This window comes from Neopsephotus bourkii, unplaced genomic scaffold (assembly GCF_033783945.1).
Source record: "Neopsephotus bourkii isolate Nb327-2 ecotype Australia unplaced genomic scaffold, CSIRO-AGI_Nbou_v1 NB_659, whole genome shotgun sequence".
Lineage (NCBI taxonomy): Eukaryota > Metazoa > Chordata > Aves > Psittaciformes > Psittacidae > Neopsephotus > Neopsephotus bourkii.
The window spans coordinates 4,750,508-4,769,214 of NW_026901158.1; the positions used below are offsets into that span (position 1 = coordinate 4,750,508).

The window sequence follows — 18,707 nt, forward strand, 5'->3', positions numbered from 1 at the left end:
GAGCCTGATGAGACCTCCTGCTATAAGCAATTATTTATTGCATTATGGAATGCAGTGTTTGGCATGACACATCCCTCTCCACAATGCTCCACACCCTATGGCTATGCTTACAGCTTACACATAACTGCCTGGTTTTGGGATGGATCCTTTCAGAAACCCCAAAACCCAGGCGAGCAAGTCCGTGAAGTTGGTCCAAGGATGTGCTCAATCTCTGACATCAGCAGGGAGAGTCAAACAGATGTGTTCAAGCAGCTGCTGATCCCAGCACACCGTTCCTCAACCCCAACATACTCCAAGTCCTCTAAGAGCTGAGGTCACCCCTCTTTCCCAGCACAAACCCATCACAATGTTATCTCCTCTGCTGTTGTGACCTCATTTTGGAGGCTGGAGACTGTAACAATACTGTTGCAGTCAGTTTTCAAGTATAAATCTAAGCCAGTAGTTCAGAACAGTCGAGGTTATTTATGATAATTCACAATCGTTCCCAGTTGTTGTTGAAAGTCTCATCCAGTGTGCAGTGCCAGGAGTGCAAACTTTTTTAGATTATCTCTGCTGAGGGTTGTTGTAGTGTTATTGAAAGCAGTCGGCAAGATACAGTCATCTTACACTGTGTGATGTGCTTTACGCCCAGAGAAGTCGCTGCAGGGATTCCTGGCCCTATTCTGCACCATCGGGTGGAAGATTATGAGGCTTTTGTTTCCCAGGCTGTAGGGTTTTTTTCCCCCAGGAGGCTATGGATGTGCTTTCTTGAGCTGAGCACCTTGCATTGCTGACTGCTGTTGAAAAATGAAAGAATAATCTGAGAGTACTCCTTGAAGGCTTTTAATTCCAACGATGTTTCAAGATGTTGAGATAATTTAGAGGCCTTCCTTTAAATTGACCACAAATTAAATAAATTGGAAATGAAGAATCCATTTCAAAATACTATCCTACAGCAAATATGTCTTAGCATGTTAATAACAGGTGAAGGTTTTGCTTTTCTTTCTTTCTTTCCTCTTAAAAACAATTCAAGAAGATTAACTGATAAGGCATGCTGAACACGTAAAAGCTTTCTTTATGTGCAGGTTGGGATTTTTTAAATTGGAAAACAAAACACTTGCAGTAGTTTTTATTACCATACATGATTATTTAAGCTCTATGCAGTTTTATACTGTGATATATTGTTGATTTCTGGCTCATTTCTTGTGTATTTTAATAGCTACTGTCCAACTAATCAATTAGTTGGATGTAGTGAGCTCATTAGCTTTGTGTGGAGGGAGTGGGGAAGAGAATATGCATGGACGGTTGCCAGGTTCTCTCACTGGAATATAGACATCAGTTGACAAACAGGAGATTTTCTGTCAGAAGACACACTTGATAAACCAAATATCATCCTTTCCTCCCTCTTAAGTACTTCAGGAGTATAAAAATAGCATCTTAAGTAGATAATCACTATAGAGCAGAAATAGCAATACCAAAAAATTAATGTGAAATCACTATGTGTAACCTGAAGGTTATGCTCGACCCATGCAGGCTTCTCCTCTTCCCTTTTATACCTAGAAATTCAGCAGCATATGGGGAGGTTTTTCTGAGCTTCCTTTTGTCCCCTGGACCCTGTCTTTGGTTCTTACCATAGGGCGTATTGTAGGAACAGTAGTGTCCTTCAGCAACATATGCAAAGTTATAATAGGTTTTTCATTGCCAAAATGCAGGCAAAAAGGGTCTGTTCAGCTTTTGTAATTGGGTGTGTTCTGTACAGCTTGCTGTAACCCTTTCTGTGTCACTTGTGTCTTATACATGATGCATTTATAATGGTTATTTAAGGGAAGACTCCTACTTTGGCGTTAGGAACACAATGAGATGGGAAAAACTCAATATCATTAGTCTTGTGAGATACAGACATGGGGATATATTAATATCCATCCATCCCACGAGATTATTGCTCCTTTCTCCAGATTTATTGCTGTTGTTCTCAGGCCACAGTGAGTAAAGCACTAAACACAAGAAACTTCAGCCTCGGAGCAAGAACTGACATTGATGTATGCGAGCTCTGAGCAGCACCTGTGATCCTATGTAGGATACACAGGCTTGCTTTGTGTATGCTTGTGTGCACACGTATACAGACACACACGCATGCGGTACCTCTGGACCTCAGAATGGGATTCAGTAAAAGTGCTCTTAGGGAGTTTCACCCAAAGAGCTGGCAGGGAAGTTGCAAAAGAAGGGCTGTGTCCCATATAGTGTCCGGTGGCTGGATTTGCATGCCTTGGTGTGCTCAACGGAAGGATATGCGTTTCCACTTGTCATTCTCAGCCCTGAACTCCCAGAATCAAGCCCATCCCTCCTAAGCACCAGGAGAGTGTTTAAGCTATTAAGTCACAAGCCTTTCTACAGGAAACAGTTGTTGAATGAATACAGAAACAGCCATCAGAGCAAACTGCAGTGCACATTTTTTCACTTCTGTTTGAGAGCTCTGACCAGAGGGCCATGGTCATACTTGCTTGGGGTATACGGGAGCTCTTCATCCCTGAAATGTGTGATCATCTTATATGATATGCCAGACCTTCATGGGAGGGTCTGAGCTTCTCCGTATCTCCTGGAGTAAATTCTGCAGTGGTGAAATGCCTGAAAAACGAGAAATGTCATTTTTTTTTGTATCAGTGAGTTGCCAGGATGCTCCTCAGCAAGGGAATTTGGGTGCTGTGGGCTGCAGGTCAGAACTTGAGGTGCCTGGCAAGCAGTATGGTCATAAAGTGGAAGCAGCAGCAGAGTTTGGGCACTTCCCAGATGAGATGGAAAATGACAGGGTAGTTTGCAGGTCCTGGATTGGATGTTCTTGGAGCTCTACGGGACTTGGGAATCTAATCCTTTTAATGCAACTGGCCCCAAATTACTAACCAATGTTGCCTATAAGTTGTTCTTCCTAAAACCTTTTGGGCTGCTGGCCTGATTTCACAGAAAAGCAGCAGTTTAACAGCTGACAAGAGTATGGGGAGCACACAATGCCCATAGGTCATTAATTCTTGAAGCTGAATTTACTGAGGAGATAATGGATGAAACCTGACTCTGCTAAGCTCTCTGCTCCTTTTCTAGCAGTGTTCAGTAGTTCATTTAAATCTCACTTAGGAGCTGCTTGTGGCATTAGAAGTCCTCCAGGCATACTCTGGTAAACTTCTTAAAAATACCCCTGTCCAGAATGCCTTTAAGGCATCGTGTATCACTTCTGAGTTTCCTCTTCTAGCGTTGGAGGTGGCAAGGAAGTTGGTGACCGCAACTCAGCTTGATTCCAATGAATTGTTCCCTTCTGCAACATTCATTCACTGATGCCAAAACTTAACTTTCACAGTTTGTCCCTCTGGAAAGCATGCGAGTTCCCTTGTGCCAGCAGCATCACAAAATGATTTGGGTTGGAAGCTGATCAGGATGGAGGTTTTTATTTGTGAATGGAGGAACAAGACTGTAGGCCACTTTCAAACAAGTAGGCATATTGGAGTCAGGAGAATTAATCAGAATTATAAGGGTGAACAGCACATATGTTGTTGAAACTATCAGGATGGATACAGAAATGGAGGAGTAAGTAAGTTTTTCTGATTCAGGGCGGGGGGGTGTCCTCTTTTTCACTTTGGCTCATCCGCTGCATTTACTGGTTGAAAACACTTTTTGGTAGTGAGATGTGCTGAAGGACTTTAATTGCATCAAAGGAGCAACTCAAAACCAGTAGTTGTTGCTTCGTTTCTTCCATTATCATTGCTGTCTGCACTTAGGGGCAGGGACAGGCAGCAAATTTGCCTGCAGAAGGTGTGCCTAGGTAAAGGAGGTGAGAAGGCTGTATAACATCAGGGAGGCTGAGGTTTTAACATCTCTCTCCTTTGTTTCTTCCTCTTCAGAATGTATCATGGCTAGAGGAAAAGGAGAAGGAGGTCGTCAGTGCATTACGCTACTTTAAGACTATTGTGGACAAAATGGCAATTGATAACAAGGTGTTAGAGATGCTGCCAGGTTCAGCAAGTAAAGTGCTGGAAGCAATACTGCCCTTGGTGCAAACCGATCCACGTATCCAGCAAAGGTAAGTGTCCTTGAGTTTTGGGACTATGACAGAGCAGCAGGCTCCCAGCTTCTCTCCTTGTGTGTAAAGAATCACATTGCGCAGGAGATAGGCAATGCTGCAGTGGCTAATGAAGTGATGGCTGGTTTTTACTAATTCTGTGGCAGTTTTCAAACATAACTTAAAAGCAGGTTCCCTGCTGTGGAGAAGCCCATGCTGTGGGAAGATAAAGCAAATCAGAATGGTTTCAGAGAGGAAGAAGGGGTGATTCTTAGCATAAATTTGGAAATGCGTCATTTACTAGCAGGAGATTCCCCTCAGGTGCTACACTGCTTCTGCAAATCCAGTAGCTTTTACCTGAAAAAGGGTTTATCTTCAGAGTAATACCTTTTTGTGTTCAGTTTATCCACCCTGATATTAGAGAAGACTGAGCCTCCACTCTTGACTGCTGTTTTGGATTTTACTGGATCAGACACAGAACAGAAGTCAATAGATGTACTTCAGTAGATTAACCAATTCAAGTTTATTCCTGTGTACTCTCAACAGATTATTTGGTTTATCTTTTAACAGATTATGTGTATTATCTTTTATTATTATCTGTGTATTATCTTAGCGAGTTTGGAGCCATGGAAGTAATAGAAATTTGCCAAAGCAAAGCTCAACATGGATTATAGGAATTTGTGGAGTTGTCAAGCCACAGAGATGTAGCTGCTGCTCATCCCATAGATGCTGGAGCTGATTTACACAAAACAAGCATTGTTGGATAATATAGAAAGAGCAAGATTAGCACAGACAGAGAAAAGCACAAAACTAGGCAAAAAAATGGAGGTGTTTGGTTCCTGAAATCCTGCCTGTTTCTGTACTGTTCCTATTTGTTTTCTGATTAAATATCTCGGGGTTTTTTTTTTTGTTTCAAGATGCTGATTTCCATTCTGATGCAAGAAAGGCTTATAGTATGGGCAAGACAGCAGTAGGGTGCCAAATACTTTGCAGAGATGCTTAGCTGTGTTTGGCCCTGATGCATAGACCAGGGTTATATCTGACTGTACGAAATGAAAGAAGCAATAGGTGAGAATCAGAGCTGTGTCTGGGACAGGAGGGATCCAATTTAGGTTGGATCTGTAGAACTACAAAGAGCAATAGCTGTTAGAATGGGAACAATTACCAGGCTTCTGGGTGCAGGCACAGAAGTTTCTTCTGTTGCTATCAGGTTTCTCACAGCCATTAAATTCCTGACAAGCACCTGCTCTCACTTAATAAAAGAAACAGGGAACTTTCCCCTTACACCAGGAGAACATGTAAAATGTCAGCAAATATTTTTAGGATAGAACGTATTATCTTTATAGCCGCTTGCTTTGATTTCTGTATCCAGGGCGTGTTTGCTGGGTGATCTTTCCTTTCAAGAATATATTTGGAAATAAATATCAACTAAGTGGTCTGCAGCAGCATTTGAGACAGTTCTGTTCTTCAGATTTCTTATACCCTGTCTCTTAGTAATGAACTAATGCAACCTTGATGGTTGAGTATCTCTATTTACTCATATAAGCAGGATTTTCATAGTCAGTAGGCAGTGGAGTCCTCTACATGATGATAAGTCTCTCTTTCTGGTAACAGTATATATTAAAGCACAGATATATGTTGTACCTTGTTTAGCCTCACAATAATAAAAGGGATCTGGCATTCTCAACAAGCTGCGTCCTTTCGTGCCTACCAATGTACTTTATTTCTTTCCAGTAGTGACAAAGGGGTGATTTTGATTGCAAATCCCCCTCAGGAAAAGTGAGCCAGACTTGTGTCAGTGTGGAAGAAAGGCCTGCAATCATTGCTGGACTTCTTTTGGCTTTAGGGGAAGCATTTGCATCAAGGAAAAAAGTAATTAAATCTAGCACAAAATGGGCTTTCAATTACTGCCTCCTTAGAAGGAAGCAGGCTGAAGATTAATGGCAAAGAAATCAAAGCCTTAGAAGGAGATGAGGGAGGGCCCTATTTAGGAAATATCTCCTACCAAGCTAATTTCATTTGAAATTAGAACAAATGGCAAGCAGCATGCTTTCAAAAAAACACCAAACAGCTAAACAGAAAGTACCCCCCCTTGTTTGTATCTCCCTGATTGTAACTTGACAATAGCTCTTTCTCCAGTCCTGCAGACCTCATTCACCTAAATAATCTCCTTGAAGCTTGTGGGCTCGATTCTCTTCTCACAGATAATGAAATCACTGGAATTAAGCCAGTGTAAAATGGATCCTGAAGAAAAATGGGGAGATTTGGAACACTTGTATCAGTAATGATTGCAAGATTACACCTTCTCTTATCTATTTATGGTTTCAATGCAGTTTGGAGTTGATTTAGCTTTACAAAGAATTGTTGAAGCGTTGCCATCAGCAGTACTGTTACACACCTTGTTTAATAATGAAGTAAGTGCTTTCAGAATGGCCAGGGAAATGCCTGTGAGCACTGTTGTTACAGTTAACTTTTATTTAGAGTTGTCATCCTTCCAAACTTCTTTTTTCCCCCTTCAGAACAATAGCTTCAATTCTGTTTCTCGTTAAAAACAAAACAAAGCAACACCCTTCCTCTTCCAAACCTGAGATTCATTCAGTTCAATTTCTGTAAAGAAGCAGGTTTTAATTACATGTTTTCAGGCATTATAAACAGATGAGGCAATGGTTTGTAAAGGAATGAATGCAGGCAGCTCTCAATTATCCAAGACACTTTTGGGGAGAGTTAATAAGGAAGAAGGAAAGCAAAGATAATAGTGAAATAATGTAACTTAGACTTAAATATAGCACTTAAATACTTACCTTTGAAGTTAAGCCATGGGATGGAGCTGTAAATTAAAAAGGAAAGGACGTTCTTTTTAGCACTGCTGTGTTAATCTGCAGCCCAGATAATTCTTCCTGTTAACTGAGAATGAACTGCTGATTGTTTGTACCTTCCTACTGTCATCCTCTTTGGTTCTGGAGAACAAGAGGGCAACTGCATCAAAGGAGAAAACCAGGCTTTGTCACCTGCTCAACACAAATTCTGGATGTCAGAGAGAAAATGAGAACAATGACGTCTTTAACAGTGTGAAATGCACTTTAAATCAAGCACTCTTGTAACGTTTGATAATATCTCCATAACTTCATTTTGTTCTTTCTCAACTGTCCAGCTCTGCCATCTCGTCCTGCTATAGCCGTGTGTACCAGAGTCTGGCCAATCTAATCCGCTGGTCTGATCAAGTGATGCTGGAAGGCGTGAATTCAGAAGACAAGGAGATGGTGACAACAGTGAAGGGTGTCATAAAAGCAGTTCTGGATGGAGTCAAGGTACATGAGACAAATACTGTAAATTATGTAAGGTATATAATAATGGATTTAGAAGAGATCTGGTTGAAAGAGGTTGAAATCTTTATTCAGCATCATATTAAATTTCAGCAAGTCATTCCCAGTCTCCCATGCAGATTACAGAGTTTGCATATTTTCTGTCTAAGCAAAATGTAATGGAAATGCTTCCTGTCAATGCCCACAGAGACTCAAGACTCCAGCTCTGTGTTTTAACATAAATTTTAAGGGATTCCCCAGTGATCCATCACTACTTCCAGCAGTGGGATTAGGGTGTGGGACAGGTGATGAGCTCAGCTCAGTTTTCTGGAGATTAATTTTACATAACTAATGGGAACGTTTAACAGAAACCTTTGTATCCTTTGTGAGGCCTACTTACAGCACTCCCTCCCTACCCCACCCAGGGAAAGCTGTTTGCTTTCCTTCTTCCTCCTGGTAAGCTTTTTGGTACCCACTGTTTCTATTTCCTAGGCTTGTCTCTGGGCAAATGACTGCCGAGGCTGTTCATTCAGCTGTCCTAGCACTGCAGTTAAAAGTTGGCTTGACCTGGGCTTAGGGCACCAGTGGAGAGCCTGTTGTATCTCCTGGCAGTCTTATTTTGAAAGCTGTAGAGGAAGTTGAGCCTCTTCCAACAGCAGACCTGAATCTTAAATGGGGATGTTTAGATCAAGTACGGAGGGGAAGTTGGGGCAGAGTTTTAAGACCTGCAGTAGGTGTTTCACCTGGGTTAGTGTATCAGTAACAGACATCTTTCACTGTGCTGAAGCTCAGCTTAGTTTTTATAAACTGGAGCTGAATGCAGAAATGATGTGGATCTCCCAAGCTTTGGCTATCATGTTTTTAGGAGCTGTGTTGTGTTTGCATGCTCTGAATATCTCTTTCGTGTTACTCGAACACAGATAGTAAAATCTATTCATTGTCAAGCCTTTTAAAGAAGTATCTTTGAAACAAAACATTCCCATCACTAAAAGAAGACAGATTTTCCAGGATTATTTTCCACAATATGCCATTTAAGATGCAGATTTGGAAAGAAAAGCCGATCTTAAATTTGCACAGCAGGATATAGGAAAAGAGTTTAGCCTGAAGCCTCAGCTGCTGTTAGTGCTGGAATTTAGTAGCAATTTGCAGTACGTGGAAATCTGTGCTGTGGTATCTGAGCTGTAATATCCCAGCAAATAGTGGGGGAGGGTTCACTCTCTTATCACTTAATGAAGCTGCACAATCCCATGGAGAGCCACATTTCCAACAGATCCAGGATAGAGTTGTGTAGTCTCATCACAGGAGACTTGGAGACCCACTGTCCATTCACTTCAAGCAATATTTAAACCCCAGTACCTGTTGCCTTCCAGCCAAAGCCATGTGCTTGTGTGGATGGGTGGTAGGTCTTGGATGCCTGCTCTGCCTATGCTGTGAGCGGCTGGAATCAATACAGGCATGTCCATACAGTGCTAAGCCTGAGCTATTAAGCCCCACTGCATGGCATGGCTATATCAGTCTCTTCTTTGTTGTTAGACTAAAAGTTATTTTGGCCTTCCAGTTGGAGCTGGCTTATGTCTGGTCAGTGAGCAGATGTGCATCCGTCTGGGTAGATGTGAATGTGTCTGCCCATCAACAGGTCAGCACTTGGAAGCGGCATGCACTCTTCTCCTGCATAGCGAGGAACAAGGTTTATTTTAGAAGGGCTAAGCCAGCTTCAGGTCTGGAAGCAGAACTGAGAAGTTGGACACTTCTCTGCTGTGGAGAGCCCTTTTTGTTTTTCTGGCAGATCACATCAGATCCACTTCCACATTTCAGTGCTTACTTCCCCCTGTGTTTTCAGACTTAAGCATAAAGGAGTCACTTGTGTGCTTTGTTACTTGTGTTTTGATCTCAGGTTTTGATGCCTTGCTAGCCATATATAAAAAGGAAAAAAAAATATCCTTGTTTTGATTACATAACTTCTTAAAAATCCATCTCATTTTGGAATTTCCAGCTTGCTGAAGTAGCAAAAGTTTGTAGAGAGGCTTTAATTATCTGTAATTACTGCTGCAGGAATCTCTTTACTTGCTGATAAGGAATAGCATAATGCGCATCTGGCTCGATTGCGTGCTGATTACCTCTGTGTGTACACTAAAGATCTTGGCTTGATTTTCAAATGCTAGTTCTCATTTTGGGGTTAGTAGAGAAGATTAAAAATCAGGGTCCATGGAATCCAGTGATACTGGTCAAAGTTTAGAGGAAAAAGTGACCTGTTTTCTGTGATGGAAGAGCCTTATATTACTTTTCTATATACAATGTAATGTACATTATCACAGTGGACCTGATAGATTGCCAAAAGCCCTGTTGCTCCTTGTACTTCCCCACTGGGGGACATGGCTCTTCTCCTAGGTGGGAGCTGGGCAGCCTGTCTGGGGTCAGCTTGGTGCTGTGCTTTACCTCATCAGGGCACTTAGAACATGCTGTTCCTCACAAGGGCTCTTGTCTGTCTGTCTCAGACAGGAACATCTTTATAGCATTAGCCCGCTTGGGCATCTGTACACGCTATGTTTGTGCTCTTCCATCTTCACTTCTGGGAATTTCCATTTCCAGCTAAGTGTTTTGTTGTGCTGTTGGTTGACACAGTGTACATTATTATTAAGCACAAGGTCACACCAAGAATGCAAGTAGAACATTGAAACCAAAATCAGCTGTGGTGGACACTTGGACTGTTCTCACTGTCCATTGCACATCCAGTGCAGTACTTTATTCCTCTTGTGTGTATGTTGACCCATGGAAGCTCAGCTTTAAATAGAGCCTTATATAAAAATATGAGAACTAGAATATTTCCTTTCCTTGGAAAGCTGATGTTGACAATGTTCCAGTTGCAGTTATTGCGTTGAGAGAGCAATGACAGTTGTTTCCAAGCTCTAACAGACATGGACATGAAGATGATACTGAAATGACGACATTGTTCTTCAGGGTGCTTTAAAATTAAAAATTGATCCCATATAGTTTCCTTTGCATAATATGCTGGGAAGCCAGTACTGTCAGGAAACACTTTCAGTTTTCCAGCCTGCCTGTAAGAGGGCATGTGTTTGCATCTGTTAACAGTAGATCCATTTGTTGGCCTCAGACATCCTTAAAATGTTCTCTCCATCTTTCTAGCACGACTGACTGTTGTTCTGATTGCTGGCAGACTTACATTTCAGGATTATCATGCCCTTATCTCTTTATCCAGAGCCTTATCTTCCTATAACAGATACACCCAGAGTAGTTCCTTGACTGATTAAGACTTCCGTTGCTAACATGTTAAAAGATGGCTTCAGGGAAGCAGGCCTGTTAATAAAGGTGTTCTTGATTTAATTTCTTGTTGGGCATCTTACACAAAACTTGCTTTCTGAGGCAAATATGTACTTGTTTCTAAAATATAAAGCAATTATTTATATTTTTTCACTAGCTAGATGAAGAACTCCACTGTGTAAGACTTTTCTGTACTTACATTTTATGTATGTAAAGGCAATTTGCCATTATCTAGGATGTTGTGGGGACTGGAACACATTTGTGACAATAAAGGAAAGAGGAAGCATGGCAAAAAGACACATCTGGGTTTGTGCAGAATCCCCTTAGGGCCAGGGTTTATAAACTTAACTCAAATATAGCCAAAGGTGCAGGCTGCTCCTTAGAAACAGTGCTGCATCATTTGTATATCTCTGTTCCACACACCCACCTCAGCTCTGTGTCCATGCCATCGTTAATCCATAACGTGGGTAACCAGGAGCTTACTGTGCCAACATCCCTTTTTGACCTAGGATGTTTGAGTGCAGCATTCAGCAAATAATGATGATTCTCTTTTTCTTCATCCATCAGGAGCTGGTCAGACTCACGATTGAAAAGCAGGAGCATCCCTCTCCCACAAGCCCAGTTAAACCCAGTTTACCAGCATGTAAATCTGACAGGTGGGTCACTGACAGGGTTTCTCCTGTGTGCAGGACTAATATAGAAGTGATAATTTCTGGTTACTGATAGTTGAATTAAAGCATTTAGTTGTTCTTCACAGAGGGTAGCATAGTGTTCTTTATGTAGCCTCATCCATTACAGTGGGACCACTAAAGAGAATATGCTATGATAGGATAGGGAAGATACCTATAGGTATGCTGTAAGTGTCTCTTATATTGTGTGTGATTTAACATACGTATTAACCTGCCAGCATGCTACATTCCTGCTGTGTTCTATGGTATATAATCAGTATTGTATTTGTTGCAGTCCATCAGAACTTCCCCTTACAGACCGAGAAATGGAGATCCTCAACAAAACAACTAATATGACTCAATCCAATGAGCTACTGGCTGATTCCATGGATGAAGAAGTTGCACCTCCCAAACCCCCTCTGCCTAGCATTCGTGTGGCAGAAAACAGGTAATACTGGCAACCAGATGACTGAAGAATACCAGTGGCTCTTACCAGCTCCTTGGTTTTTCAACAACCTTGCAAAATATGCACAAGAAACATCACAAGGAGGGTTAGTGATGCCTCTGAAATTCCAGTCTTCCAGAGTAATTCTTCCCTGCTCCTGGGTTCTGTTTATGACTTTGTTATCTCTCTGCCTTGTTTTGAGCAATACCCTTCATTATCTGTGTTTTCCTTTCCTTTTTATGTGAGGGTAATGCCATGCCCTGACATCTCTGCGTGAGAGGCATCACGTAAAGGCATAAGAACCTCATTTAAAACTGTATGAACACCACACTGTACAGCAGTGTCTTGTTGCTGTATCCAGTGGGAAATGTTCTGTTAACGTCAGCAGGCAGTTACCAGCCTGTCCTGCACATCCAGGTTGTTATGCATTTGCTTAAGAGTGAAAGGAGCCACCAGTGTGTGAAAAAAATCTTTTACCTAGTTCTTACCCTGATCTACGAGTAACCACATGAAAGTTTCTATGTTCTATTTTGAGAAGGAAGAGAAAAACTCCAGTTTACAGGGTTTTGGTCTCTGTGTGCGATGTTTTTCTTCTGTAGCACTGGTGCTCATAGATGGTGTGAAAAATGCATGTTGTGCTAATATGAAAGTGTGTCATCAAGGGCTCTGGTTGGCAAAAAGAATCACATTTCTATGTATTTTATGAATTCTCATGGGTCTTTTTGCTATTTGCTGGTAGGTTACAGGAACAGAGCGTGCTCTTGGGTATCTCACAGGCTCGATGGTTACCAGATTTAGGCGCCATTAGAAGCAAATATCAAAAGCACAGGGGTTGAAATCTCAGTAGTTACTGCTAATATGTGTACCTGCAACTGATTCATGCCAGAGCATGGGTCCCTCACATGCTGAGGGCAACACTGACCGTCTTGTTCCCTGAAGCTCATCAGGAGAGCGAAAGGGCACAAAAAGAATTGTCCTGTCCTTTAGATTTCTGAAACTGAACATTTTTCAAACCTGGAAGGTGGGAGGAAGAGGTCAAACCATACATTTAATTTGCATTTTCACCACTTTTATTAAGAAATAATTACCTTACTAATTAGCTCCATTAAAAATAATTCTTAAAACAGCAATTGTTTTTGTTTGAGGAATACCAACTCTTTTCCAACCTTAAAAATAAATCACTGCACAGGACCCTACCTGTGAGAGCATTCTTAAACTGATATTTGTTAGTGCATACACTTTGCTGAATAGCTCCTGGCCAGCTTTGGATGAGTACCTGTGAGCTTCGAGCCTGGCAAGTCAAAGACTTTCTGGAAAAACAAGCTCGTGAAGCCTCTGGAAGTCTTTTTGCTGGAATAGTAATGGAAGCGTCAATGCCTGTTGTGTCTTGCAGCCCTCCACCAGCATTACCTCCTAAAAAGCGGCAGTCGGCACCTTCCCCGACCAGAGTGGCAGTTGTGGCCCCCATGAGTCGAGCCACCAGTGGGTCCAGTTTACCTGTTGGAATCAACAGACAGGTAATGGCATAATCCCTTTGTGAAAGCCAAAGAAACATGCTGTGAACTGTAGCAAAAGCTCAGAGAAATGCCGTGAGCTGCAGCCACGCAGTTCCTGCACGCCTCTGCACGTCCCAAACAGCCCTGAACTGGGAATGGGAGTTTTAGTGGTAGGAACATCAGGATAATAAATAATGTGAACAGCTTAATTTTTTTTTACAGTGTTGTTTGGATTTAATTGACAAATTGCTACAAACTTTGTTGCCTTGAGCTGTAGCAGAGTGTGACGATGAGAGCGGTTGAGTGTTGTTGTGTTGAGTAAATCAGGTACAGAACTGAGCTTACCAAGATCTCACCAAGGTTTACTTAGAGGCCAGGTATATCTTCACCCAGTCACAATTTAAAACCTCTTTTAACAGAAGCAGTAGTTTGAGCAACTGCTCTGACCACTGCTGGTGCTTTGGGAACATACAGAAAACTGGGGACTGTGTGTGTTAGTCATACTCCATAGCTTGTGCTAGGCTGGGGTTTATGAAGTAAATAGCTGGGTTGCTCTACACATTTAGGAACTTAACTAACTCAGCAGTGAGGACCTGAATTGTATTAAATTGCACCAAAATCAAATCTTGTCCTCATCCCTAAAGCCTCAGCTCTGGCTTAGTTGTTTGGCTGACCCAGATGAAGCTGTGGAAGTTCTTCAGTTCCTAGTACAGTCACACTCTAGGTTGTTTTGCTGAAATGGGATTGCTTGAGCGGTTCACTCGCAGGTTGATGGGCTTGAGGACTTCCCAAAATAGAAATGTATAACATGGAAAATACAGGCACAGAAAGTTACATCTCACTATTGCTTATTTTTCCTTTGCATGCACTTCAGCTAACCAATTGCTGAAGGCTATTTAATGAGAAGTCTGGCAAGCTAATTCCCTACTATCAGTGTCTGGACAAGCAGTTATCAGATGTGTGAAGCAGTGAGGGACTCTTCTCAGCCTCTGTGAAGTTCAGTGTGGGTCACACACACAGCTTGTCTAACTAGAGGGGGGTAGCAGCACTGATGCTCTTTCCTCCTGGTTTTCTTATGAGGTGTTTGTTCCTCAAGCTGCATCTTCCTTATTAGTGAGCTGCCAAGAATGACAGTAATTTGATGTTTATTTTGCTTAAGGATTTTGATGTGGACTGCTATGCCCAGAGAAGGTTGTCAGGTGGAAGCCACTCCTATGGGGGGGAATCTCCTCGCCTCTCGCCATGCAGTAGCATCGGCAAACTCAGCAAGTCTGACGAGCAGCTCTCTTCTCTGGACCGCGACAGCGGTCAGTGCTCCCGCAACACAAGCTGTGAAACGTTAGGTAAGCAAAGCAAAGGGCTGGCCAGGGTTGTCCTCCTGCTGCTGGAGGAGCCCCCTTCATTCTTGTCTGGGAGCTGTCATAGCTGTGATGCAGAAGTAAATGGATTGTGCTTGCAACTGTCATCTCGTAGCTGCTGCAGGCGGTTCAGTGCAGAGTTATAGTCTGTCGGATAGGAAAAAGCCCAGGGGAATGTGTTTCCCTAGCTATAGATGATTGTGCTCAAACTCAATTCAGCTCTCTCTCAAGTGGAATGTTTTGTTGATTTCAGACTTGTCTGCAGAAATGACAGTCCTGGTAGACTAAAGAGATGTTGTTTCTACATACTAGGAAAGAAAATAAAAATATAGATATGAAACATAAATAATCTCTGCAATGATCTACCTGCTGAATTTTTGTTACTTGTTTGCTAGTGTAAAGAAATAATGGGAAGAGTTTTATTAAGGCTGGATATTAACAGAAGGTGTAGCAAGATGGTCCCTGCTGCAAGGAAATAGCACTCTTTAAGTGAACTGATTAATTAACTGATGGAATGGGAGGAGCAGAATTAAGAAGGGCTGAACAGTAGAAGAGAGAAACTAATTCATCATTCTCCTGTCACCTCTGTTTAATCAGATCAATCAGATCACTATGATCCCGACTATGAATTCCTGCAGCAAGACCTCTCTAATGCTGATCAGATACCTCAGCAGGCTCCAGGTATCCTCAGCCCGTTGCCAGAGTCTTTGGGTGAGTCTGGCTCCCCTTTCCATGGACATGCTTTCCAGCTCCCACAGGGCACCTCTCCTCCACTGGAATTCTGCAGTCTCTCAGGAGCAGCACAGCCAACAGAGACTCCTCCAGCTTTACCAGAAAAGAAGAGGAGGAGTGCAGCCTCTCAGACTTCAGATAACTCAGGCTGCAGGGTGTCCTATGGGAGGCACCCTTCCCAATACGATAACATCTCGGAGGATGACATGCAGAATGCAGTGTCTGTCCCATCAATACCCTTCACACCGTTTGCTGCTGTTTTGCCTTTCCAGCAAGGAAACTCTTCAGCACCAGTTGAATTCATTGCTGATTTTGCTGCTCCAGATTCTAACAGTGACCCTGAGAAGCCACCTCCTCTGCCAGAGAAGAAAAACAAACACAGTAAGCAAGTTCTTGTATTTGGGTTTTACTTTACTTGGGTTTCTCCTTCCTTGCAGTTGTTGTGATTCTGATGACCACTAAGTAACGGTGACCCCCAAGGTAATGCCCTTGCTTACGTGAGGCTGAGTGCCAAAATCAGTTAGTCATGTCAAAGACATGGAAGGGATGTGTCACTCTTACCGTGGGCTGGGAGTGACTCTTGGAGCCAGGAATGACCCAGGCCCAAGGGAAGCTGCCACCACGTGGCATCGACATTACTATACTGAGACCGTTTTACTTCTCCGTTTACCTGAGTGTGAGTCTCCGAGGCACCCTGCCCTGCAGATATTCCAAGTGTATCCTCCCATTTTTATGTCCATTCCTGCTCCTGTGTCCCCATTTTATGAATGTTTTCCCACTGCAGAAGAGAATTGGATACTCTTCAGGAGCTCAGAGAAAGGGCTGCTTCTCTGTCCAAAACCAAGCATTGCCAGAGCAGTTATTTGGGAATAGGAACATAGTCACCCACATAGTTGGGCAAGACAAGACTATTAACCTAGTGTCCAGTACTACTGCTTTGCTATGGGATCTCATTTCCTTTGGATGCCTAAGAATTTCCCACATCATTAAAATGAGCAGCCTCTAAAGCAAAGGCTCACTGGCCCCAGCCAGGCTCCTGGCACACCAGTACTGACTGTGACTCCAGCTCACAACCTTATTCTGAATTCCTTAATGTTCATGGCTGAAAACATGTGAAAACCTCTTGCCAAGCGAGCAGCCATACTGATCTGCCAAGGAAGGCTGTGGGACTATGCAGTGAGATCCAGCAGATGTTAGTTCGCTAGTCACTGGCTTGCTTTGCAGCTGTATGTTGCATGAGGAGGTGGTGTATACAAGATCTGGATCAACGGTGTTACGTTATGTGGCTGGCAGCCCAAGTGAAGAGCTGATCTGAAAGTGCTGGGTTGGCTTTCTGACTCATCTCTGCAGCTCATAAGCCTCTTCACTGAGAATAAGGTAGAGGCAAGATCAGCATGTGGTGCAGCAGGGTCAGTATTCTGTCCACTCCTATGGTAGTGTCCCTATATACAGGAAATCACTTTTGCCCTCTTTGGGAAGCAAACATTTAAATTACACTGAAAGCAACTAAAAAGGAGCTGAGGTGTTTGCTCATAGGCAACAGAAAGGATATAAGAGCTGATGCAGGCCATAGCCAAGGCTGGCTGTTACGGCTCGTGCTGTTCAGAATACTCACCTGCAGTACCAGCTGCAAGGGGATGTGATGCAGAGCCTCCTTACTGCAGGATCAGGTCCTTCTGGGCTCTGGGTGTTAACAACAAGGGCTGGTCCAGGTGGTTTTACACCATGCAGACTGGGATGGGTGCAAGGAGATGCACTTCTGTGCACGTAGGCAGCTTTAGTAGGGGGAGATGCCTGGGTAAATCTTGGGTAAGAGGCAATTTGACAGTTGAAAGAGAGATCTGGGCTGTTTGCTTTCCTCTTTGGGCCCCATGTCTTTGTTTTCTGTTATCATATAAGATCTCAAGGAGTTAGTTAAAAACAATTTTAAAAGCTATCTTCCTCATTATTTCCCATGCACACTTTTAACCTCAACACCACAGCCCTGTATGTGAATTTTCTTTGATGTTAGAAAAGAGTTAATTGTCATTTGTCATCTGGCATTATGAGAAGTTTTTGTAGTATTGATCAGATTGGATTGTTAGGAAAGGTAGAAGCTGTTACCTAACGTGTTGTCACCTCTGATGGTTTGATAAAGCACCCTTGCTGCAAAGCCTGTAGTACTATTTGGGCTGATACCTGACTGCTGTGGATTTTTAATTGCACTCATGAGGCATCAGGAACTTGTTTTAGATTGTCTTTACTCCACAGTATATCACACCACAGATCTGTGGTTGTTAGTTTTACTTTTATTTTCAACATTAAAAGGACAGTAAAACATTACTCAGGCTGTATAGTAGCACCCAGGATTCTTTTGCTTGGAGGCTGATGCATGTAGATATTCTTGTGTAATCACATAGGTGAGGCAGTGATGCTTCCACAACACCAACAAAACTCCTGGGATCCAGAGGAGATGTGTGAATTTATTAACAACATCTAGAGCTTACACAGATGGGACTTGGTTGTAGTTCCTTTATTGTGGGTCATCTTTTGGTATTTGGCAGGAAATGTTGCAGTGGATACTTTGATGTTCTTTTTATTGGTGATATACAGCAAATCCTGCTTGAGTTAACCATGTGTATTGCTGTGAGCTGTGCTCAGAGGGACCTCCAAGAGTTGACTTCTGTATAATTTAAACAGAGGACTGGTAAGCCTTTTAGCTTCACATAAATTATTACTTTACTATGCTAAAGGCAAATTACTCTAGGCTTCTGCTTGAGCACCAGCATCATGCTCCTGATGTACAAGACACAGATATGGAGAGCTGCAGTGAAGAGTCCAAAGTCAGAAATAACAAGATCCTTCCCCCAAACAGCTTGGAAACTAGCGGTGAGCACTTACTCATGTTTCCCTCCCTGTCAGTGGGAACAAAATGCAGCCTGATGCCCTGTAAGCAGCTGGTATTTAACTGCAGGAACCATGCTGAGGGCAGTCTGGGCTTAGCCAGCGGATAATGCCAACTCTGAGAAACAGCTCTCCTCCCAGAGGTGACAGCACAGACTGGCTTATCTGACCTTGACTTCTCCACTGAGTTGATGTGCTGTATAGCTTAAGAATTTCCATTATTTTGGCGCTTGCCCATGCACACAAATCTCTTGTGCTTGTGCAGGACCAGTTGTAGCACAGGCTGCTGACACTGCACCAGGAGCTGGGCTAGACCTACAGTGAGTCCTTTGCATTGGATACTGTTGTGCCTTACCTATACTGCACATGTGCCTTATTGCTGATAAGCTCCCAACAACCACTGCACCAAGGGTGTTTTCCTGACAAGAGGTCACTTACTGCTTTCTCTCCTCTCCTGCATGTGGGTGCTGCTTCCAGGACCAGCGTTGCTCTCCACTGGCTGCACAGCGAGCTGGCTGGG

At 42.8% G+C, this 18,707-nt stretch overlaps 1 protein-coding gene across 4 annotated transcripts in view; it reads left to right on the plus strand.

Moving 5' to 3' along the window:
* The window catches only part of RAPGEF1 (Rap guanine nucleotide exchange factor 1), an 82,808-nt gene that overhangs the window by 32,730 nt on the left and 31,371 nt on the right, over positions 1–18,707 (plus strand). For all 4 annotated transcript variants that reach the window (XM_061352715.1, XM_061352716.1, XM_061352718.1 and 1 more), the window contains exons 3-9: positions 3,867–4,045; positions 7,176–7,332; positions 11,173–11,261; positions 11,569–11,721; positions 13,112–13,235; positions 14,374–14,557; positions 15,170–15,685. In XM_061352715.1, coding sequence (XP_061208699.1) covers positions 3,867–4,045; positions 7,176–7,332; positions 11,173–11,261; positions 11,569–11,721; positions 13,112–13,235; positions 14,374–14,557; positions 15,170–15,685 — 1,402 coding nt within the window. The remainder of the gene's footprint in view (positions 1–3,866; positions 4,046–7,175; positions 7,333–11,172; positions 11,262–11,568; positions 11,722–13,111; positions 13,236–14,373; positions 14,558–15,169; positions 15,686–18,707) is intronic.